Source organism: Prionailurus bengalensis, chromosome A1, assembly GCF_016509475.1.
Source record: "Prionailurus bengalensis isolate Pbe53 chromosome A1, Fcat_Pben_1.1_paternal_pri, whole genome shotgun sequence".
NCBI classification, from domain to species: domain Eukaryota; kingdom Metazoa; phylum Chordata; class Mammalia; order Carnivora; family Felidae; genus Prionailurus; species Prionailurus bengalensis.
In genome coordinates this window covers 144,294,652-144,316,994 of record NC_057343.1, presented here as the reverse complement: position 1 = coordinate 144,316,994, position 22,343 = coordinate 144,294,652, and the positions used below count along the sequence as shown (strand labels likewise).

The 22,343-nt window shown below is 41.3% G+C and overlaps 1 protein-coding gene across 1 annotated transcript in view; it reads right to left on the bottom strand.

Moving 5' to 3' along the window:
* CMYA5 (cardiomyopathy associated 5) overlaps positions 1-21,751 on the bottom strand; it is an 89,705-nt gene extending 67,954 nt beyond the window's left edge. The window contains exon 1 of the mRNA XM_043592900.1: positions 21,473-21,751. Coding sequence (XP_043448835.1) covers positions 21,473-21,630 — 158 coding nt within the window. The 5' untranslated portion in view covers positions 21,631-21,751. The remainder of the gene's footprint in view (positions 1-21,472) is intronic.
* Positions 21,752-22,343: the final 592 nt, after the last annotated feature.

Genomic DNA, 22,343 nt, shown 5'->3' with positions numbered 1-22,343 from the left:
CGTCCGACTTCAGCCAGGTCACGATCTTGCAGTCCGTGAGTTCGAGCCCCACGTCAGGCTCTGGGCTGATGGCTCAGAGCCTGGAGCCTGTTTCCAATTCTGTGTCTCCCTCTCTCTCTGCCCCTCCCCCATTCATGCTCTGTCTCTCTCTGTCCCAAAAATAAATAAACGTTGAAAAAAAAATTTAAAAAAATAAAATAAAAATAAATAGGGTAGTCAAAGAAGACGTCTCAATGTCAAGAGGCATTTGAGCAGATTTGGAAAGCGTGAGGGATGAAGCATGCAAATACTAGCAAACAATATTACTAACATTGCTAACATGAGACTACTTAGCAAACACATGCAGCAAATATGGGAGTGTAATGGAGCTGGGAGGGGGAGAGAGAGAAAAACAGGAGATGAGGCAAGAAGGGTAGCTGGGAGCCAGTTCACCTGGTCATCAAGGCCATGGGAAGTGTTTGAACTTCACTCTGAATTGGACAGTAAGCCATCAGACTGTCAGTCCTGCCGTCTTCTAGGTGCTCAGAGATGAGCAGCTACTAGGCTAATATACCCCCCATATACCATATGGTCCATATACTCCCCACCCCCCGCTCTATCCTAATGGGGAATTTGAATCTTAGAAGCATGATTGGAAGACTGAAAATCCATGGCAGACTTTCTTGTTCCCTGGACCCCACCTAGCACTCCCCTAGTTCTTGTCCAATCCCTCAGTCTACCATTTGTTCTGTGAGCTTTTCAAAGTTCTTCTAATAGATTCCATTTTCCATTTTGTATACAGAGAGACTCCCTTGAGTTAGGTCTGGCTAGATGGCAGCCAAGTGACATAATTCTAGGCAATGGAAAGTGAACACTAGTAACATATGCCATTCCTAGGTAGGGCTCATTAAAACCTCCCACATGTGACCCTCTGTAGTTTTTCCCATGTGCAGCTTGAAGCACGGCAACCTTAAATGTCACATAATAAAAAGGGCAAAGCCACAACAAGTAAGATGCCTCAGTCCCTGAGTCACTACTTGGAGGAGAGCTGCCCAACCAGAAATACCTTCATTGGACTTTCAAGCAAGCTTAGGAGAAACTTTTATTATGACGAGTCACTGAGATTTGGTTTGTTACAGCAGCTAGTGTTATCTAATACAAACCTTAACTACATCTCTCAGTCACCATAGAGCACCAACATTGAACATTGGTACTACTTGGCATAGAAAACACTTCTTTTGTTATATATGTATACATATCTATGTATGTATGTGTGTGTGTGTATAAAATTTTAATTTTGATTATACAAGTAAATGAAAACATTCTTGTAAAAAAATTACTCTAACATTGGTAAGCAAAGTCTCTCTTAACTACCACAACCCCGATTCAGTCTCATAATCAGAAATAACCGTTAATCAATAATATTCTACAAATGAAAAAAAAATTGAGCCTGGCAAAATAAATAATAGAAATTGTTTTAAATTCTAATAAGTACTCATAATGTGGAAAATCATGGGAATACTAAGAGGAATAACACAGTGCCTGCCTTCTAGGAACATCAACCCTAGCATGTTGATAAATCGACAGAGATCATTGAAATACAGTTGACACATGTGATAACAGAAAGACTGTGCAAAAGCATCTGACATGGATGAACAGAGAAGGACATTTTTTTAACTTGGGAGCAGATTGGGGCAGGCTGTGTGAATATATGTGAGAGGCGGGGTCTGAAATATAATCACAGAATATGAAAAGCTGATATAAAGTTTTGCAACATTAAAATGAGTTTCCCAGGAGGACCGGGTTAGGAACGATTGAGGGCAATTCAAGTAAAAGGAACAAGTACAAAAGGAGGGAGGTGTGAAACCATAAGGTCTGACTGGGTGTGCATAAGTCTAATTTTGAAAATTCAAAGATCCAGTGGCACATATTATTTCGATGCTTCCAAATGATATGGCAACCTCCAAGCAGGTTGGAAGATACTCATCACTCAGCACTTAAACAGTCTTCATTATTAGTAAATGATGAACTACACATACACTTGAGACAATGTGGGTTACTGAGTGACTGCAATATGTGCTTGACCTTTCACCAGGATTACATGAAGAATTGATTCATCTGAAAGTGCAAGGTTTCAAAATAGTGACTATCTTTCATCTTTCTGACTCCCACCCCTCCCCAACCAAAATATTACATGTGGGTTACATGCATAAACTTCTTCATTTACTTCAAGTAGGAAACGTCTACCCAGTAGTGGGTAAAGGTGTTACATGACCCTTCAGGATTCTGGAATTCTAGGAGCTGTTTATCTCCCCAGCATGAAAAGAGTACTTTGGGTTTTGGGATGAGCAATCAATTTATAAATACTTAGGGGGTAACTATCTATTCAGGGCCTGGCCATGAGTTAGGAGCTATGATTCAATTAAGTAAACTATAGGCAAATGTCTGAATCCACCAGAGAGAAGTATAAAAACTCAACCATTAAATTCTCCACTATTATAAAAAACTAAGGGCAGAAAGGTGCCAAGCCTAGAGAAGCAAAATAAATGAACTATGGTGTGATAGGGCTGGTTCATAGCTTAGTGACTAATTCAAACCAAAATGTGGGCAAATCAGTTATTTGTGGCCTTGGGAGCTCCTCGGTGGTGGCACCATTGACATTTGGGGCTACGTAAATTTTTTGTCAAGGAGGGAGGAGCTGTCCTGCATGCTAAGGGTGTTCAGTAGTATCCCTGGCCTCTTTCCACCAGATGCTAACAGTACCTGGCCCCCAAAACCAAAAACATCTTCAGAATTATATTAGTTGAGAACCACTGGTATAGGGAGACCCAAGACTGAGGGGAAAAAACAATCAACCATAGGCAACATTAACCTTGGCTGAGCATGCAAATGAAAAACCAAGGAGGATAAGAACATTTGTGCTCTGGGATTCCCAGCTGAGGAGTTACACACAGGCTTAGCTCTTTAGCACTGGAATTCTTCAACAGCTACTGAGTATTAGCGCAGAACAGAAACTGTGCCCCACCAGCCACTGCTGTCAAATTCCTATGAGGGTTGAGGGGTGGTTACCAAGAGACAGAGCACTTCATCTGAATAGAATGTGTCAGGCTGGGATCTTTTTAAAATAAATCAGTGAGTCAGGATAGACTTCTCCCCTGCTGTTCCACTTTTTTTTTTCTTTTACTACAATTATAACTCCATAAAAGCATGGAGGATGAGGACTAATTGGTCCAAAAAGTAGGAAAAATTGGATCGGTTTTCCTCATTTCCTTAGTGTCCCTCCAGCGATTTTTCTTAGGTCTGCAATAAAGAAAGAGGCCTTATATTGTGGCCTTGAAAATTACAATAATACCCTTAAAGATAAAACCCAGCTCCTCTATTAGATGAAATGAGGGTTTGTCCATATGCCTAGTATAGTATATGGCAACATTTTTCTTTTTTCTGTCATTTTTTTAAAGGGGGGAAAAAAAATAAAACACACCAAGACCTCACTCCTGCAGATGCTTCCAAGCTGAACAGGGATGGGTGAGAAACTTCCCAACCCTGGAGGTTCCAGAGCAGGGACCTTCCACCTGGACCAGCAGAGAGGCTTGGGGGACAGTAGGTTGACTCTCCTGGGCCTGTTTGAATTAACTTCACGAGACACCACTGGCAGCACAATGAGGACACCTTCAACCTAGCTGATGGTCCCCTCATCAAGTCCAAACACTGTCGCTGGAAAAAAACAAGAAGCATTTTACCTACAACATAATGCAGATAATAAAAGCAACATCATCAAGGAAGTTTCTCAAATTCCAGAGAGAAAAAGAAACAAAAAGATGAAATAAAATTTCCATTAATATACTAGGAATAATTTGCCAGTAGCTTGATCTAGTCTTTTTGTTTTTTTTTTTATTATCTTTTTAATTTTCTATTTAAAACTTTTTTTTTAATGTTTATTTATTTTTGAGAGAGAGACAGAGCATGAGCAGGGGAGGGGCAGAGAGAGAGGGAGACACAGAATCTGAAGCAGGCTCCAGGCTCTGTGCTGTCTGCACAGAGCCCGACATGGGGCTCGAACTCACCGACTGTGAGATCATGACCTGAGCCCAAGTCAGATGCTCAATTGACTGAGCCACCCAGGCATCCCTCGTCTTTTTTTTCTGACTGTAGAATCTCAAAATTGGAAATCAGCAAAAATAGATTCAATCATTTAATTTGCTTTTATGGGGGATATATGGATATGTTGGGATAAATAGGATTAACGTAAAACTCTGCACCCCACAAATCATATTTATAAGACTTTAAAGCACTTAAACATCTTTAGCAGTTCTAAAAATTAAGATGAATTTCCCATAACATTCTCTTATTCATCACCCACAAAGGAGAAAGAAAAATCCAGTGGAGAAAAAAAAAAAAAGATCTTAGTAAAATGTTTTAAAAAGCATAATATAGGCAACATTTGCTAATACTTTTCTCCCTATTCTTCATTTGAATTCAGGTAAAAAGTCAAGATTTTGATGCTCTGTCTTTAAAAATAAAAAATTTTCCTAATTGCCAAATATAAATTCACTGTAGAAAATGTGGGAAAACAGAAAAGTACAAAAGAAAATGAAACTAATCAATAATCTCAACACTCAAAGACGATTACTTTTAATATACTGGTGTATTTCTTTTATTCTTCTTCTATCCTGAGATGTCTTTCTGTTTGTTTGTTTGTTTGTTTGTTTGTTTGTTTTACACAAATGGTAGGCTTTGTAATGTGCTTTTTAAATTTAAAAATGTACTCTGAACATTCTCCCATGCTATATTCTATTCCAACAGCTATTCTCAATGTTCTTGGTCTCAAAACCCTTTATGCTCTTAAAAATTACTGAGAACTTCAAAAAGCTTTTGTTTATGTAGACTGTATTCTTGATAATTATAATATTAGCAATTAACAAAATTTTTTTTTATTAATTCATTTTAAGATCAAATAACTCTGGGGTGCCTTGGTGGTTCAATCAGTAGAGCATCCAACTCTTGATTTCTGCTCAGGTCATGATCCCAGGGTTGTGGGATCGAGCCCTGTGTCAGACTCTGTGCTGATCGTAGAGCCTGATTAAGATTCTCTCTCTCTCCCACGCCCTTCTCCCTCGCTTGAACTCTCTCTCTCTCTAAAATTAAAATTAATTAATTAATTAAGGTAACTCTTACATGTCAACATCAGTAACATATTTTACCAAAAAAAATTCTATTTTTCAATGTAAACAAAAATATTTAGTGATAAAAGTGACATTATTTTAGATTTTTGCAAAAACTTTTTTAAAGTTTATTTATTTATTTTGAAAGATAGAGGGAGAGAGAGAGAATGAGTGGGGGAGGGGCAGAGAGAAAGGGAGGGGGAGAGAGAGGGAGGGAGGGAGGGGGAGAGACAGAGAGAGAGAGAGAGAGAGAGAGAGAGAGAAATGCAAGCAGGCTGTGCGCTAGCAGCAGAGAGCCTAATTCAGGGTCTTGGGCTCAATCTCAGGAACCATGAGATCAAGAGTCAGAAGTTTAACCAACTGAGCCATCCAGGTGCCCCAGATTTTTGCAAATATTTTTAATGTTTGGCTTAACAGAAGACAGCTGAATTCTCTTATCTGCTTCTGCATGCAAAATGTAGATATGTTCCATTAGCAGAAGTATATGAGAAGGAGCACCTAGTGGGTTCAGTCAGTAGAGAGTGCAACTCTTAATCTCAGAGTGTGAGTTCAAGCCCACATTGGGCATGGAGCCTACTTAAAAAAAAAAGAAAAAAAAAAGAGAAATATGTGAAGAAAATCTAGCCTCACACAGACAGGTAGTGGAAAAAGAGAGGAGTAATTCTCAGATTATTGTGGGTATTTTTCTTTAAACCACACCCAAACTTGACAAGTGGTAGTGTTTTAAAGATTAGTTACAATGTGGATTCTAATAAAATTGCCAATGAACTTTTCATACTCTACACTTTAATGAGAGAATGGAAGTGAAAAATGCAAATGTCTTCGTATTATAATGAAAACAGTTTTGATCTTGAGAACACCCTGTGAGATCAAACTTTCAAAGCTACTACTGGTCTATAGCTTTAATGGTTAACATGGCATTCTATCACAGGATATAACACTTTACCCCATACCCTATTGTCAAACAGTTAGATTATTTCTAAGTTTTTGCTATTATAAAAAAAAAAATGATGGGCACCTGGGTGGCTCAGTCAGTTAAGCGTCTGACTTCGGCTCAGGTCATGATCTTGCGGTTTGTAAGTTTGAGCCCCACATTGGGCTCTGTGCTGACAGCTCAGAGCCTGAGTCTGCTTCGGATTCTGTGTCTCCTCCTCTCTCTGCCCCTCCAATGCCCATTCTCTGTCTCTCTCTGTCTCTCAATAATAAATAAACATTAAAAAAATTATAAAAATAAAATGTTGGGGTGCCTGGGTGGCTCAGTCAGTTAAGCATCCACTCTTGGTTTTGGCTCAGGTCATGATCTAACAGTTCATGGGTTCAAACCCCACATTGGGCTCTGGGCTGATAGCACAGAGTCTGCTTGGGATTCTCTCTCTCTCCCTCTCTCTCTGCCTCTCCCCAGCTCATGCTCTGTCTCTCTCAAAATAAATAACTTTAAAATTTTTTAAAATGCTATGACAACATCCTCAAATATATCTCTTTCTGCACACTTGTTTTCTTAGAATAACACCTTAGGAAGTAGAATTTGAGGGTCAAACTTAGTTTTTCAGGATTTTTATACATATTGCCAATTTTCCCTCCAGAAAGGTTTATCCCTGCTGTGTTCCTATCAGCAGCCTGTACAAGAGCCTTCTGTCCTTACCCACACTTATCAACACAGTGTACCATGTGAGCCCTGTCTTGAGAGTTGTTTTTAGAAAATCAAAATGTGACTGAGCTAGTTGTTAGTGAGCTCACTCTCTCAGATGAAATACAGTACTTGAGATTTATTGGAATTCTCTGCTCACAGAGTACTTCTCTGATAATTCGACCACAGTGTTTACTTACTGCTATTTAGCATTATTACAATTAGTATTTACTATGCATCTTCTATTTGACATTAAGTTTCTTCAAACACAAACTAAGTCTCATTACCTTAGTATATACCACAGCGTTGAGTCAATGCGATACAGACAGATGGGGTAATGGTAGAAATAACATTTTTTATCCCAGAGAGATCTGCGTTTAAATCCTGGCTTCATCACTTACTAGCTGTATGAGCTTGGGCAAATTACTTCTTCTACCTTTCCTAAGCTTGAAGGTCATCATCAGTTAACATGGAAATTAATAATGTATTTCCTAAGGCAGCTGCATTGCACTATGTGTAAAATGCCTTGTACAATACTTAGCAATTAACAAGTGTTCCATATGTTCGTTCTCTGCCTTTTCCTTTCTGATGTTGAATTAACCTTGTAAAGTCCAGACTTTAAGGATCTATAAATCCACTTTGATTGATTCATAACACTATAAATAGTAAAGAGAGAAGGCATCTCTCTAACAATGATTATCTCTGTAAAGTGTAACGAAGCAAAATTGATGAGTTTTCTGGTTGTTGTTCCCTGCATTGCTCAATCGTTACTTATGCTCTCAGTCAACATCTACGAGTGTGTGCTATGTGTTCCAAAGAAAAATTACACACAGACCCTAAACAAAACAGAAAGGAAGAATGAAATCCTTTTTAGAATGCCATGATCGTGTTGAAACCTAAATTGAGAGAAAAGCCATTCACCAAACTGTGCTGACAGAGCTGTTCCAACTGTACATCCCAGTGGCTGCAGGGACATCATCCCTGGCTCTATTCTGACTTGGAGCTCACAATTATTGCAGGGAGCTTTAGGACTAGTATATTTTAATGAAACCCTGAGATGTATTCAAATACTTTTCTAACAAGAAAGCTTTTGACATTTTCTGACCCCCTGAGGAAATGAGAAAAAGACACTAATGAGATAGGTGTAGTCCAGACTGAAGTTCACTGTCAGTTTTAAGTCAAAAAACAAAGCACCAATCAAGGAGAGTTATTTGTACAACTGGGAGTACACCCAATTAAGGTGTAGGTGAGGAGTGGGCACTGGAGAGCAGCATTGCTAGACGGCAGCATGGTCCCATAAAACTGCTCGAGTCAAGGGGTCCTGACAGATCATATTGAAGGGAGGCAGGGGGAAGAATGGACACCCCTTCACACTCTACTCTGTTCTAGGAGCCTGTGATATCCTGGTGCGTTCATATTTTCACTTACTCCTCCCCATACCCACAACTTTCAGAGTGTGAGGCTCAAAGAAGTCATGCAGCTCTCACCAGTATATACTGGAGAACTTCTGCTAAGGCTTTAACAACTCTCCAGGAGAGACTCAAAGACAGTCTGGGACTCTGACTCTTGAGGTCAATCCGAGATTGATCATGAATGTTTTGCTACCAGCGCCTGGATGGTATGTGCTAGAGTTGGTGTTAGGTCCATAACCCTGTGTTCAACAGAGTTAACATATTTGCAATAGGGAGGCATGTGAATGGGAAGGATGAGTTTCTCCAGGTCTGAAGCAGGCTTTTAAAATTTTGCTGGAGTAAGTTGTACTGATGAAGGTTGAATGGACTTCATGGTCAAATGGGTTTCAATACTGTAGCCATTGATGTCCAAAAGATTCCTGATTGGGGGAAATAAGCATTTCTGGAAAAGTGGGGCATGACTCCACCTTAAGGGGTTCTTTTGGCTAGCTCTGAGGAAGGGCACATATGGAGCCAAGGTCTGCAAGAGAAAAAAAATAGCTGCTAGAAATGTTAAGAAGAGATTAAAACACTCTTGTGCAAGGAACAAATTCTCTCAAGCTAGCTTTGAAAAAGTACTTAAATAGGACTTATCTGAAGGAAACAGAGATTTCTCATGGAATCCAAGGGCAGATGTATCCAGGCCTCACAGGGAAGAGGAAAGAGGAAATCCATCATGAATCTTGTCCCTCTGTCTCTCTCTCCTTTAGCATGGCTTCCTCAGTTTCTCTTGCACATGGCCCAACATGGTTGCTACCAAACGGTACCTTCAATCCCAGAGTCTACACGATTGTCTTGGAGTTCTTATGTTTCCAAACAGTTATTTCCCAAGGAGATTAAGACATAAACCAAAAACAAAAGCAGAGGATCCTGGCTTTCTGAAAAGGTGTTTTATTGCTTCTCCCTCTTTCAATACCTCTATATTCCAGGGAACACAGGGAAAGGGCGGGGAAAGCAATACAATCTCACCTCTGGCAGATGGCATGACCTGCCTTGATGAAGGATGGAGGCCTTCCTGAGTGACAGGATAGATTCAGAGGGCTTTCACCCTCTTACACCTAGGTAGACAATAGGTGTGCTTGCAGAATTCTGAGACTGAAACATTCCCTGTTTGGGCTCTATTTTGAGTGGACTGTTCCAAGGTTTTAGAAACCCACTTGGGTGATCCTACACTCAGAGTTCTACCCTTCCCATCTATATGGGATCTCCTCCCCACCCATCTTCTATACTCTGGGCTCCCTACCTTGACGGATAGGCTTTACTTAGTTCTAAATCGCATTTTTTTTTTCTGGATACCAACTCAGACCCCAAGTTATGCTCAGCAATTTTAGCTAATTTCTTCTTGGACAGTTTATAGAAATAAATTTAGAATTTTTTGACTAATAGGAAAATTAGCTACCAATTTTTTAAAAACATAAAAGCCAAGATATTATTAAAAAGATCAAAATAAAGTGGAATAGATCTCCAAAAAGTTGAGACCTGAACCCCAACATTTTGTTTCTAAAACTAGCTAAGTAGAATCAGTGTCTCCATTTCCAAGTAACCAGAAAAGAGAATCTGAGTCTCATTTCTCCCCTTGTTCAGGGTCATAGTAGCCCACCTTGTGAGTTGAAGCATAATTCCCCAAAGGAGGACTGACCTAGGTATATAGACTAAAAGAATTAAAAGGCAATTAACTTTCTAATAATGGCAAACAGATAATTAATGGCAACAGAGAGATTTCAATAGAGCTTTGAAACCCCAAAGCAGAGATACCAAGATGTGCAAGACAGGTTACAGTGAGGCCTAAATTAAAGACTTGTTACTATCATAAAATGCAAAGTCAAAGCTAGAATAAACAATGATAGTCAGAGTCAACTGATATTTAATGGGAAAGGGTACTTCAACCTCATATGGTTGTACTCGGTCATTGCTCTGTGTTGTATTTCCAAATAAATTGCTATTTATTATTATTTACTAATTATTATTTATTATTATTCCTATTATATTAACTATTTGATCTGTTTCACTGTTTAAATAAAGCATTGTCCATCCATAGAAAAAGTAAAATCTCACACATCATGTATTCAACATTCTGAGGATCAGGTAACAAAACCTGAAGAAATCTTAGTCCAGTGTCTCATGCTGTTCCAGTAGACATCTGACTTCCTTTGGACTGTCTAGCATCTGACCTCTCTTCCCATTCGGTGAATTCACCTTGTGGGTCCTAAAGGTGACAATGCCAGATATTCTCCCCATGATGATCTTCACACCCATTCCAGACCGACTTGAGAGCCACTGATGAATGAAATAAATGGTAGAGATCGTCATTTTCTCTGGGGGTAGCAGTTGTTGCAATCCTGAGTTACTGGTATGAAAGTGGCAACAGTACAAATTGTGACATCTAGTGCCCAGTAATAATGGCAACCATTTCCTTACCCAAGAACTTTAAAAAAACAAATCAATTTATTGAGATATAGTTCATATACAAGTCACCCAACTAAAGCGTACAATTCACTGGCTTTTAGTATATTCATAGGGTTGTGCAAACCTCGCCACAATCGATTTTAGAACATTCTCATCAGCCCAAAAATATATCCCACACTCTTAAGCATCATCCCCCAATCTTTTCCCCATCTCTCTCCCAGCTCTAGGCAACCATTAATATCCTTTCCATCTCCACAGATTTGTCTCTTCTTGACATTTCATAAACGTGGAAGTATACAGTATGCGGTCCTTTCTGTCTGTCTTCTTTCCCTAAGCATACTGTTTTCAAGGTTCATCCATCTTGTAACACAAATCAATACTTCATTCCTTTTTATGGCCAAATAATATCCCATGTATGAATATATCATACTTTCTTTATCCATTCATTGTTGATGGACATTTCAGTCATTTCCACTTTTTGGCTCTTATGAATAGAGCTGCTATGAACACTTGTCAGCAAGTTTTTATGTGGATGTATCTGTTCATTTCTCTTGGGTATATACCTAGGAGTGGAATTGCTGGGTCATATGGTAACTCTATGTTTAAGAGAGTTAGAGGAACTACCAGATTGTCTTCCAAAGCAGTTGTATCATTTTACGCTCCCACCAGCAGTGTATGAGGATTCTGATTTTCCCATATCTTCACCAACACTTGTTCTTGTCTTTTTGGTTAGAGTTACTTTAGTAGGTATGAAGTGGTATCTTGTGGTTTTCATTTGCACTTCCCTGATGGCTAATGATATTGAACACTTTTTTCATGGGCTCATTGGACATTTGAATATCTTCTTTGGAGAAGTGTCTATTCAGATCCTTTGCCCATTTTAAAATTAAGCTATTTGTCTTTTTATAATTGAGTTGCATAGTTCAGACCAGTTTTGAAGCATCGTTTTAAGGGTTGTTCCTGGCCATCTAAACTCTCTTTTCTGATTTTCTCAACTACCAATATCCAGCGAATAGGGTCACTTTCTGCTTCAATTGGTCACAGCTTGCTATGCAACTCCAAACCTGACTGACCCTGACTCTGGAACCCAAGGCAGTTCCCCTTACCTGGAGAAAATCACTTACATGAGAATTTCCTGGCAAATGGAAGGCTGTTCAGAGGGAATGTTGTTACTAAAGCCTGGGTTTCTGAATTTGTGATTCTTAACTCTTAAGCTATGCAAACTCAGTCCAAGGGAACTTGTGGGATTGACAGGTGGAAACTCTGGCAGTTTGAGCAGCAGGTAAGAACTGGAGCAGAGAGAAATGGAAAGAAAACTCTAAGAAATGGTTGCCACTTCTTGCCATTTTCTTCTAAGATTTAGTAGGCCATTGATTCTCCTAAGTTATTCAGATCGTAAGGCCCCAGTTTTTGGTGCAGGCAAACACCTCTCTGCCTTGGTCCTGCAGCCACAGAGGCTGTGTTACCCTGCATCTCCTGCCAACTAGGTCAGTTTCTGGGGATTTTCTTCCAAAGTATGTAAACGGAGTAGGAATCCTATCAGCCAATTTAACTATACATTTTATTATCAAGTGATTTTGGTTCATATATTAGCACTGCCAACTTTGTGTATGTTGCCTTCCCACCCCTCTTTTTGTATCCTGGATTCTTGGAGTCAGGGAGTCAGAAGAATATCCCTCCCTCCCTGAGTAATGAGTGATCTGAGGCTGAGGTCTTGGAGAAAGTGGTTTTCTGCAGTGTCCTGGGTAATCTCCTTAACTCACTCCTCTGAGCAAGACCGAGGAAGCATAATTGTCACTTCGGTGGGCCTTTGGTGCCCTCTTACTCCTAAGAACCCACCTTCCCCTTTCTGGTGCCCTCTTCTTCCCAGGAAAGTGTTGTAAGGTCCTGTATTTGAAGGGATTTGTTCAAAAGGGAATCCAATCTAAAACAGATGCTGAAAGGTTTCAACTTTTAACCTTCTCACAGGTGGTAGCATTTCTGTCCTTAATCTATCTCTGTTGACCTGCATTTTTGCCAAATTCAAAGACCACTTGTCACCTCTCATGTTCCATGCCCTTGTCTTGGCACCCAGGAACAAGATTATTATTTTTTTTTATTAAACGATTTTTTAAATTATTTTTTTAACGTTTATTTATTATTGAAAGACAGAGAGAGAGCGTGAGCAGGGGAGGGGCAGAGAGAGAGGGAGACACAGAATCTGAAGCAGGCTCCAGGCTCTGAGCTGTCAGCACAGAGCCCGATGCGGGACTCGAACTCACAAACCGCGAGATCATGACCTGAGCCCAAGTCGGACACTTAACTGACGGAGCCACCCAGGTGCCCCTCCAATACAAATTCTTTTAAACAAAGGTATTACAGTAATTATCTATTAAACATTTATCACATGATCCCATAGAGCATGTAGAGAAGTTATTTTGGTGTTGCTATGTTTGACCTTATGAAAATTCAATCACACTAGATTGCCTAATGTCTATTTTTAAACATAAGATCTACTTCCCCTATCACTAGGAAACTTAATATGCTAAGGGGCTGGTCAGGATTAGCTATTATGCAGATTTTCTGGGTCTTTTATGCTTTGCTTTTAAAGGTAGAAGTAAATTAAAATAGTTATTTTTAAAAAACTAATTTATACTCAAATAAAAAAGAAATTAGCTAATAAAGACCAGATATGTGTCCACTGTGTATACAGACATACATCTTGAGGTGAGCACTGAACTCATGAGAACCATTAGGCTAGGGTTAGAACCCTAGCACACTTACAAGCTGTCTGACATTAGATAAATTACTCAGTATTGCTAAGCCTCCATTTTCTCTTTCATAAACGGAGATGAAAACAATGCCTATATCACAGTTATTGAGAAAATAACTCAAAATAACACGTGACAGTGCAAGGGATAGACCAACTGTTCCTTGAGTCAATCAATACTGGTTTCGCTTCCCTTCTCTGGGTCTCTGTTCACTCATCAGAAACATAAGTCAGGGAAATGAAGCTAAGGCCCCATCAAGGTTAGGTGCCATCAGCAGCCAGGCTTTCCTGCCAGCCTTGGGCCACAGGACACTGAAATCTTTTTCTGTAGGCAGAAAGAGAAGTGCTAGCAAGGTGGATCCAGAGACTGACACAAAGACTCTGAGACTTGATGGGCTGGCGTACTAGCAGAACCCCAGCTAGCAGCCGCAGCTCCCCAGGCCCAATTCATTTCACTAAAGCATTCGATTCAACTAATTACAGGTGAGGTTGCTTGTTTACTGGCTGCCCTCTCCAGAGACTAAACTCTAAAGATAAGGAATTGTGTTTTGTTCACTCATTCTAAGTAGGTCCTCAATAATTTTCTGTTGAATGAATGAGCCTCTTTTCTTATAGTATGGACATCCCTGAAAGTGAAGGTGTCATGAGCTTAGCTAAGCTACTCCATGGTATTGGGGCCTCGGCATCCATTTTGTTTGGTCAAGTGACTGCCCTGCGGGAGCCTTAAGCTGACCAGCCTCCCTCATGCAAGCACATATCCTAGGTAACAGTCTGAAGAGTCACGTGCCTTTGGAAGTTCCTGATATGACTTCCCCGACAGTTCTTGTGATCAACAGTCTCCCCCACCTTCAGTGCCTCCCCTAGATAAGACCGCAGTGGAACTTACCAAAACCCCACTAATTTTAGTTCAAATTGACTGATCTAGTCATAGCCCAGGAAACCCAGAGCCCTCCACTCATCCTAATAAAGGCATGTGTCCTGGGTCTTGACTTTCTCTCTGCTTCACTCTGCCTTCACCTCCCCTGTGGCTATGAACTTCCCCCAGGGCTTGTCAGTAATTAAGATCCCTACTGCAATTTCTTTTGTGGTCTTTTGTCAAACTATGGCTCACCATCTGGCACCACCTATGGCGCCACTTAACAAATGTTAATTTAACAAAGTCATAACAGGAGGAAATTAATCTTATTTACAAATCAACAATTTTAAGTGCCCTAGTGAATTCAGCCGTTAAGAGGAAATTTGTGGTGTATGTAAATGTGTTTAGCATGTGAATGTATTTTTAAAGAGAAGCATATGCAAACTAAGAAAACATAGTAATGGCTCAATGAGAAGGCTCTGAGCTGTTCAATTTGGAAGACAACAGTAGCATCATTTAATCTTCCCACATATCTTGGACTTTATCAGATTAGGATGTGGAATTTTGGAACTGAATACACTCCAGTTGCCTTAATAGAGGACTTTTCTCTGGGCAAAAAGCAAAGCCTATTCTTATCCTCCCATCTATGATCTGGCTGGAGGGTCAGCCTAGGGGAGGCTTTCCAACAAGTCACAGAAGGTGGGAATGATGACTGCAGACATCCTAATTGAACAATCCCTCGTACTTATCACTGTCCCCTCCAAGCTACTGTGTTTCCAGAGTCACTGGATATTGTCAGTTCCTGGTAAATGAATGGTACCACAATTCTACCTAACCTAACAGGTTCAACATCCCAACTAAATTTGCTTCTCATGGGAGTCTGATGACTTGACATTCACTTGCTTATTCATTCATTCAGTTATTCATGCCACTCACTCATTCATTCAACAAATATCCTCAGTCTTGGAAATGCTGAGTGCTTCTGGGTGGGTGAGAAAAAGAAAGCTTAGGCAGAGGAGCAATTAGCAGCATGAGAGCTGGAACTAGGGTCTAAGGCAATATCTAACCGCATATTGTACTTGAAATATCTTTTTGCCCAGCTGTGGCGTTACCTCTGCAAAACCTTTTAAGTCTCATTTTAAGAAGAATGTATGTCTTTTCTCTATTCCTTTGTTAATATCTTTAGTGTAGTGCTTATGACATTATGACATTATGGTGGAGCTACCTGCTTCCCTGTGCCAGACTGTGAGCTCCTTGAGAGAAAGAACTGTGCCATGCAATCACCTTTATGTTCCTAGTGTCTAAGGTTGTATACACATATGCAACTTTAGTGGCAGTTCTGTGGATTCCAGGGAAGCTAATGGATGTCCAGGTATTATCAGGCCTGCACTAACACAGCAGCTACTAACCACATGTGGTTACTGAGTACTTGAAATGTAGCTGGGGGGGGGGGGGGGGGACAATTGAGACGCATTGTGAAAGTAAAATACACATCAAATCTAAAGGCTTATCATAAAAACATGTAAAATATACCAGTAATAATGTTATATTGATGACATGTTGAAATGATAATAACTTGTATATTGGGTTGAATAAAATAAATTAAAATTAATTTCACCTGTTTCTTTTGACTTTAAGGTGGCTATTAGAAAATTTTAAATTACATATGTGGCTCACATTATATGTCTACTGGAGAATGCTGGACTAAGCCAAAGATTACTATTTCAGGTACAGACCACATCCCGTCTCTTATACCTGATTCTCTAAGTTTTCTTGGTTGGAAGGGGAATTTGCCTATATTGTCTGCACTGAGTCAAGGTTTTCACTAAGCCCAGATTCAGAATATCCAGGAAATGGATACATTTCTTTTGTTTTTGTAAAATTCTACAGTCAATATGTGATACACATTAGTAGGTTTGCTGTTTAAAAAAAACAACAACTCTTGCTGTATTCCTTATATTGAGTCAAAGTCTAACCAAGGGCATGTAATGCTCATGCAGCCAACACTTAAATAGCTCTTCAGTTTCTGGCTCCAAGAGCCTGTTTTATCCTCTCTCCTCCCTCCGTCTCTGGCATCCTGAGCAGTCACCCCTCCCCTCGCAGCTCTTTCCACTGACCTCAAAAGAGGGCTGGCTCAAATGACACACTTGTCAAAACACCTGGGTAAGCACAGCAGTGGGAGCCATCATATAAATAGATACATGGAAACAGAGTGCTCCGTACTGATAACAAAAACCACTTACCAACTCCCTTCACCTTCCAAAAGTTTTGTTTCTTACAATGATTACTTAAATGTAAATGTCACTAATAATTTTAATTCTATCAGCTTACACAGACCTATTTTTATACAGACACTGGCAAAACTGCAATTCAAGAGGATTTTTAGGTTTTGGGTACTGCTGGGGCAAAAATCCTTTGTGCTTAAACAGAGAAATTAAAACTGAACAACAGAAAATGATCCAAAGCAAAAATACTGAAAAATTTCTAAGTGATCTGTCAGAAAGACTAAAAGAGTCCAGCTTCACTGCTCTGCAGTCAGAAAAAATGCAGAAATAATGAATGCACATTTACATATTTCCCACCATACAGGACACCGTGAATTTGAAACATTTAGCACAGTGTTTGGCATATAGTCGATGTCCAAAAAATATCAATGAGTATATGAATGTATGGGCCCTTACTATTTAATGGAATACCGCAACCACCATGTTTTTCTTGTTCGTTTGTTTTAAACCTTGAGTGATTTGGTAGACTGAACCCAGCTTCCTTTTTCACTCAGAATAAAATGTGAAGTCCTTACTATGGCCTGCAAAATGCTACCTGATCTGCAACCCAACTACCTCTCAGACTCCCTTTCCACCTCTCCACTCTCATTACTTACTCTGCTCCAGCAACCCAACCTCCTTGTGTCCTCAAATCAGCCACACATATTCCTGCCTCAGAGCCCTGACACCAGCTCTTCCCTTTGCCTAGAACCCTCATTCCTTCAGTCTCCACTCAAATGTCACCTTATCGGGAAAGCCTTCCTCACCACCTTCTCCAAAGCAGCAAAACCCTTATCCTGCTACACGTGTTCTCATACCACTTGTTGCCACCTGACATATTTCATATTTGTTTATTTGTCTCCCCAGACTGGAAAGTCACTCTCAGGAAGACAGAAACTCTGTTCATTTTGTCCGCTACTATATCCTTTGTGCCTAGAAAGTGTCCGGCACATAATAATCAATCAATCAATCAATCAATCAATCCATAAACATTTGTTGAAAGAATAAACTAATGAACATTAGATTGGAGCTCAGACACCTGGATTAAGTCCCAACTCTACCACTAAAAAGCTGTGTGACTTTGAACAAATGTTCCTGACACTCAGTTTCTGAATCTGCAAAAGGATTCTCTGGGAACAGAAATTTCTAAAGCTTCTCCCAGCTCTGAAATCCTGTAGGTTTTATAGAGATGCTTTTCACATATAACTTTGGTATGAAGTTTTAGCAACACAAAAATATTTTTTGATATCCACAAATTATTAGCTTTCTAGGCACTTTTAGCATTGAATACCCTGCTCCAAAGCCCCTTATGAAGCCTTCTCCAATCCTTCCAGGCAGGATGGATTCCAGGACTTTCTCCCTACTTTGAGGTACTTCATAAGGACCTTTTTTCCCCCTTAAATCACTTATAAAGTTAGTGACATAATTATGTTTTTCTGTTTCTCCAAGTAGAATATGAATACCATGGGACAGTAATGGATTCTTAGTAATTTTTGTATCTCTAGCACCTTGCATGGTCCATGGCAATCAGTAGGCATTCCATGAATGTTTAGTGAATGAATACAGGAACATATCAAAGTGGAACAGGATCATTACTCATTGAAAACTGAGACCATTATGCTCCCCTCACTGATGAAGGTGGGCAGAAGAAATAGCTTTGCGGCCAATAGTGACTCATCTGATGGCCAATGATGATTCATCTGAAGGGAGATAAAAAACTAAAATTTATTGGGAACCTACTAAAGGCAAGTACTCTTACATTCACATAGTTTATGACAACCTTATACATTATACATCCCTTATACATTAGGAACTATTACTACCATTATACAGATGAGAAAACTGAGGCTAAGACAAAATAGGGAATCTGCTCATGACAGAATGGCTAACAGGATTCACACTCAGGCTTTTTCATGCCATATATCATATCCGTATCACTAAATGATACATCAGGAGGGTAGTTCTCTGATCCGATATAAGCATTGGTATGTGTAATGGTGAGCTTGTCTGCACTAGAAAAGCATTTTTATAATTAAAAGGGATTTTTTTCCCTTGATTCAGAAAGGTGGCTATACAGAAAACTCCATATACCATTCCTGAAATGTTCTTTATTAACCTTTTATTATGTTTATTATGGTAACCTTTATTAACTTTTTAGGAAACCTTACTAACCTTTTAGGCCTATTCCCAATACATATTTTATTTTACAGTGAGATCATTCTAAATTTTACAGTGAACATTTTTTTTCCTATTCAATATATACACTTTCCATATTTTAAGAAACCTAATAAATAAATAGCATTTTAATAATGGCTTAATAATAACACATAAAATAGATGTAATAGTCATTCTGTTACTATTAGGCTATTTCCATTTATTTACTAGTATGTGCCTCTTAATTAAAAAAAAATCAGTTTGTAATCTAACTTCTGAGAAAGGTTCTGACCTCCAAGAAAATGCAAACAACTTTTCCATTCACAAAGGGGGAAAATTTCCACTATTATGCAAAAAGATGAGGTCTTTCCTTTTGCTCTATGAATTTTTCAAGGCAGAAACTAGTTGGAGCCATTCCAGTCTCACCTACATAAAGGTCTGTCCTGCAAAGGAAGGCAGGTGGTGAAAGTCCAGCAGTGGCTTGGAGGAAACACCCAGGCTCACCTCCTGGTTCTTATAATGACTTGCCTTATACCCTCAGGAAATTATACAAAGCCTCAGTTTCCTCATCTATAAAAGGACAGTCATCTCATCGCGTTGCTGGGAGGGTTTAAAATGAGAAAACATACGTAAACACTTAGCACTAAGCCTGGCACAGAGCGAGTGGACCCTCTCATAATTGTAAATCTTTGGCAGAAGAGGCAAGAGGAAGGGGTGAAGAACCATGAGACATCATTCCTACCTTCGATCCTTTACAGAATATTCCAAGTCCTCACCTCTCGCCTCAGAAGAAAAAGAACTTTAGGCCATATTTGTAAACGTACACACAACAAAATGGTTTGATTTCTAACAATACTTCAAGATAGTAAAAAGTCCAGGACTCTCAGTTCCCCCAGGAGGTCCTGCCCACTGACACTTCTCTACCTTTAGCCTCCCTGCCATCTCCTTTCCCTTGGCCCTCACCATGGTTCAATCTCTACACACCTTTCTTCCTCTTTGCTACTGTCTCTCTGATAGGAGCCCTCCCGAAAACCAACTTTCTAATCTGCCAATCTGCTGTCGGTAACCTTCCCCTAACTCCAATGTGTTTCCAATCTTAGCTAAATCTTGCTCAGAATTACTGATTTCTTGTTACTCACGCTATCAAATCCAAAATGTAAAAGTGTGATGGTTTACAAAGCCTCAGCGCCCAGCCACCTGCCCATTTCCTCCTGTTTTCCCTCACTCTACTAATCCCGACGCTGGCCTTGGTGTCCACCTGACCGCCTGCAGTCAGAGCAGGCTGAAACTTACTGCAGATAAATCCTATCTTTACCCAAAAATCCTATCTTTACCCGAAAAAGGCAAAGGAATCCCAGCGTGGTGTTTGGAATCATTGTCAGCTGCTCACATTGGAGTTTTCAAATTCTCTAGGTGGTAAATTCTAGTTGGGCTAAGATATAAGGATCCCCAATGCCACTTAGGGGAAAAGGTTCTAAAGGCTGAGATTGACAGATTTCCCTTCTCAGTATTGCCCGGGAATCACCGGTGCCTACTCCCTCCTCCATTTCCCGCAGGTGCCTTCTCTTCTGCCTCTCCTTTCTGCATCTTTTGCTTACTCTCTAAGGCCCAGGTCATGCCCACTTCCTCTCAAGGCAGTCACACATCTACATACTCTCCTCTGAGCTTCCACAGTATGCACGGTCTGTCCCCCCTGCCCCTCTCATTTCTTTAGCACATAGACTCATATTCCCCATATTGCTCCCTAATTTCTTCCATAAAGTCCTTGAGGGCAGGGACTGTGCCTGCTTCCCACTCGGCAATTGCTTGGTCAATATGTAACCTACATTCCAGTCTTCTTATCTGACTGACCATCCAGCTTTATCAGTGCTACTCTGTGGGCTACTTCAACTTCAGCTCTGCGGGCTTTGGTTGGACAGAACTTCTAACTTTGAGAGGGGCATTCTGAAACGTTGCACATCGATCTGTCACCTGCAGAGCCTTTCTACTGATATTAATAGATTTCAGAAAGGACATGACTGACTGACAAAACAAAAAACCAAAACAAGCAAACAAAACACGACTCTCTCCCTGGTGATTTCTACTGTTCTCATTTTAGGACGTACATGAAGAGAGGGAGGGAGATGGAAGTAGAAGGAGACCCATATTTTTATACAATATTACCTAATTGCAATCACATTCATTGAAACGATATTTGGAACCATAGTGGGGGGAAAGCACGATTTTAAGAAGAGGGGTTATTGAAAGTCAGGCTTCTTTCGTCCAAAGAATTTGTAAGCCTTTGTACCAAATTAAAGCCCTCTCATAGCGATCTGGTCCAGGGCTGGCTTCCAAGAGACCTCCGGTTATCTGAAGGTTCCAGAGCAGCCTTCTCCTCCTCCACCCCCACTCCGTACCCCCTTCTCTTCTAGCTCGGGCTTTCACGATTGTTCCTAAGCCTTGGGCCAAACATGAGCGTTTCAGCACATTCTGTGGTCAGGCAGGACCCTAAGTAAATCCCCGGGAATAAACAAGAGCAGCAAGTCACAAGTTGCTGGGAGGGAGGGGGGAGTGAAGGAGGGAAGGGGGGCGGTCGTGAACTTTGCCGCTGCAGGCGGGCCTGTCACTCCAGCTGACAGCAAGCACCTTCACCTTCAAGTTCCTTACCACGGCAGCACGCCCTGAGACAAAGTGCTGAGCTCGGAGGAAACGAACTCTAGCGCAGAGAAAGAAAAGGGAAGCGTGCGGAGTCGGCCTGCGAAGCACCTGCCCTCGCGGCCGCACCTCCAGGCCCTCGGCCGGGCCCGCGCTCGGGCTGCGGCCTCAGGAGAGGGGCGCACGCTACCTGGCGTCCGGCTCCTCCTCCGACTCGGCGGCCGTCTCGTCCTCCTCGTCCTCCTCTTCCTCCTCTTCCTCGTCGCTCTCCGGCCTTCGGGTCGCCTCCTCGTCCCCGTCGGAGCCGAAGGGGCTCTCCGCGGCGTGGTTGCTGTCGCTGCTCGCCATCGTGCCTCTGCCGGGCCGGAGCCGGAGCTGGAGCCGGAGCCGCCCGCGCGCGCCTGGTGTTCTCCCTCTGACTGCGCCTCTGGCCCCGGCCCGGCCCTGCCCCGGCGCGCGGCTCGGGTTCCCGGCCCGGGGGGCGGGCTGGCCCCGCGACTTTAAATAGAAGGCGTCAAAGTTTCGCCATCGAGCTCCTGGGGCCCGGGCTCAGCTTCTCCTCTTCCCCCGCGTCTGCCAACTTCCCCCCGCCCCCCAGCCCTCCCCACCCGTTTAGGCGGATCCCAGGCGGCCCTTTGGGCCAGCAGCGATCATCACTCCGAGGGGGACAGGCTTCAGCTGCACCAGGTTGCTGAAAGGAGAAAAGGCACCCAGCCCCGCCTCTCTTTCCCCCAGTGTGGGTTTGGTAGGCCGTGTGTTTGGCACAGAACTTCTTGGTAAACCTTTCATCCCAACCAAATAACTACTCCTTCCTGAGCAGAGCCGTTGCTAGTTCAGGCACACTGCGAAGGGTCTAGCTTTCATTATCCCCTCACGATTCTGTGGTGGTACGTTTAACTGCAATGCTGGTTTTCTAGATCAGAAACCTGAGGCTCAGAAGAGCTTGGGAAGCTGGCTTGCTCAAGGTCTCCTGCCCAGTGTAAGTGATCCAGGGGGAAACAGCTAAGTCTGCCCTTTTCATAAGCCCAGTTTTGAACCGTTGTTCTTTCAGTATTGGCTCC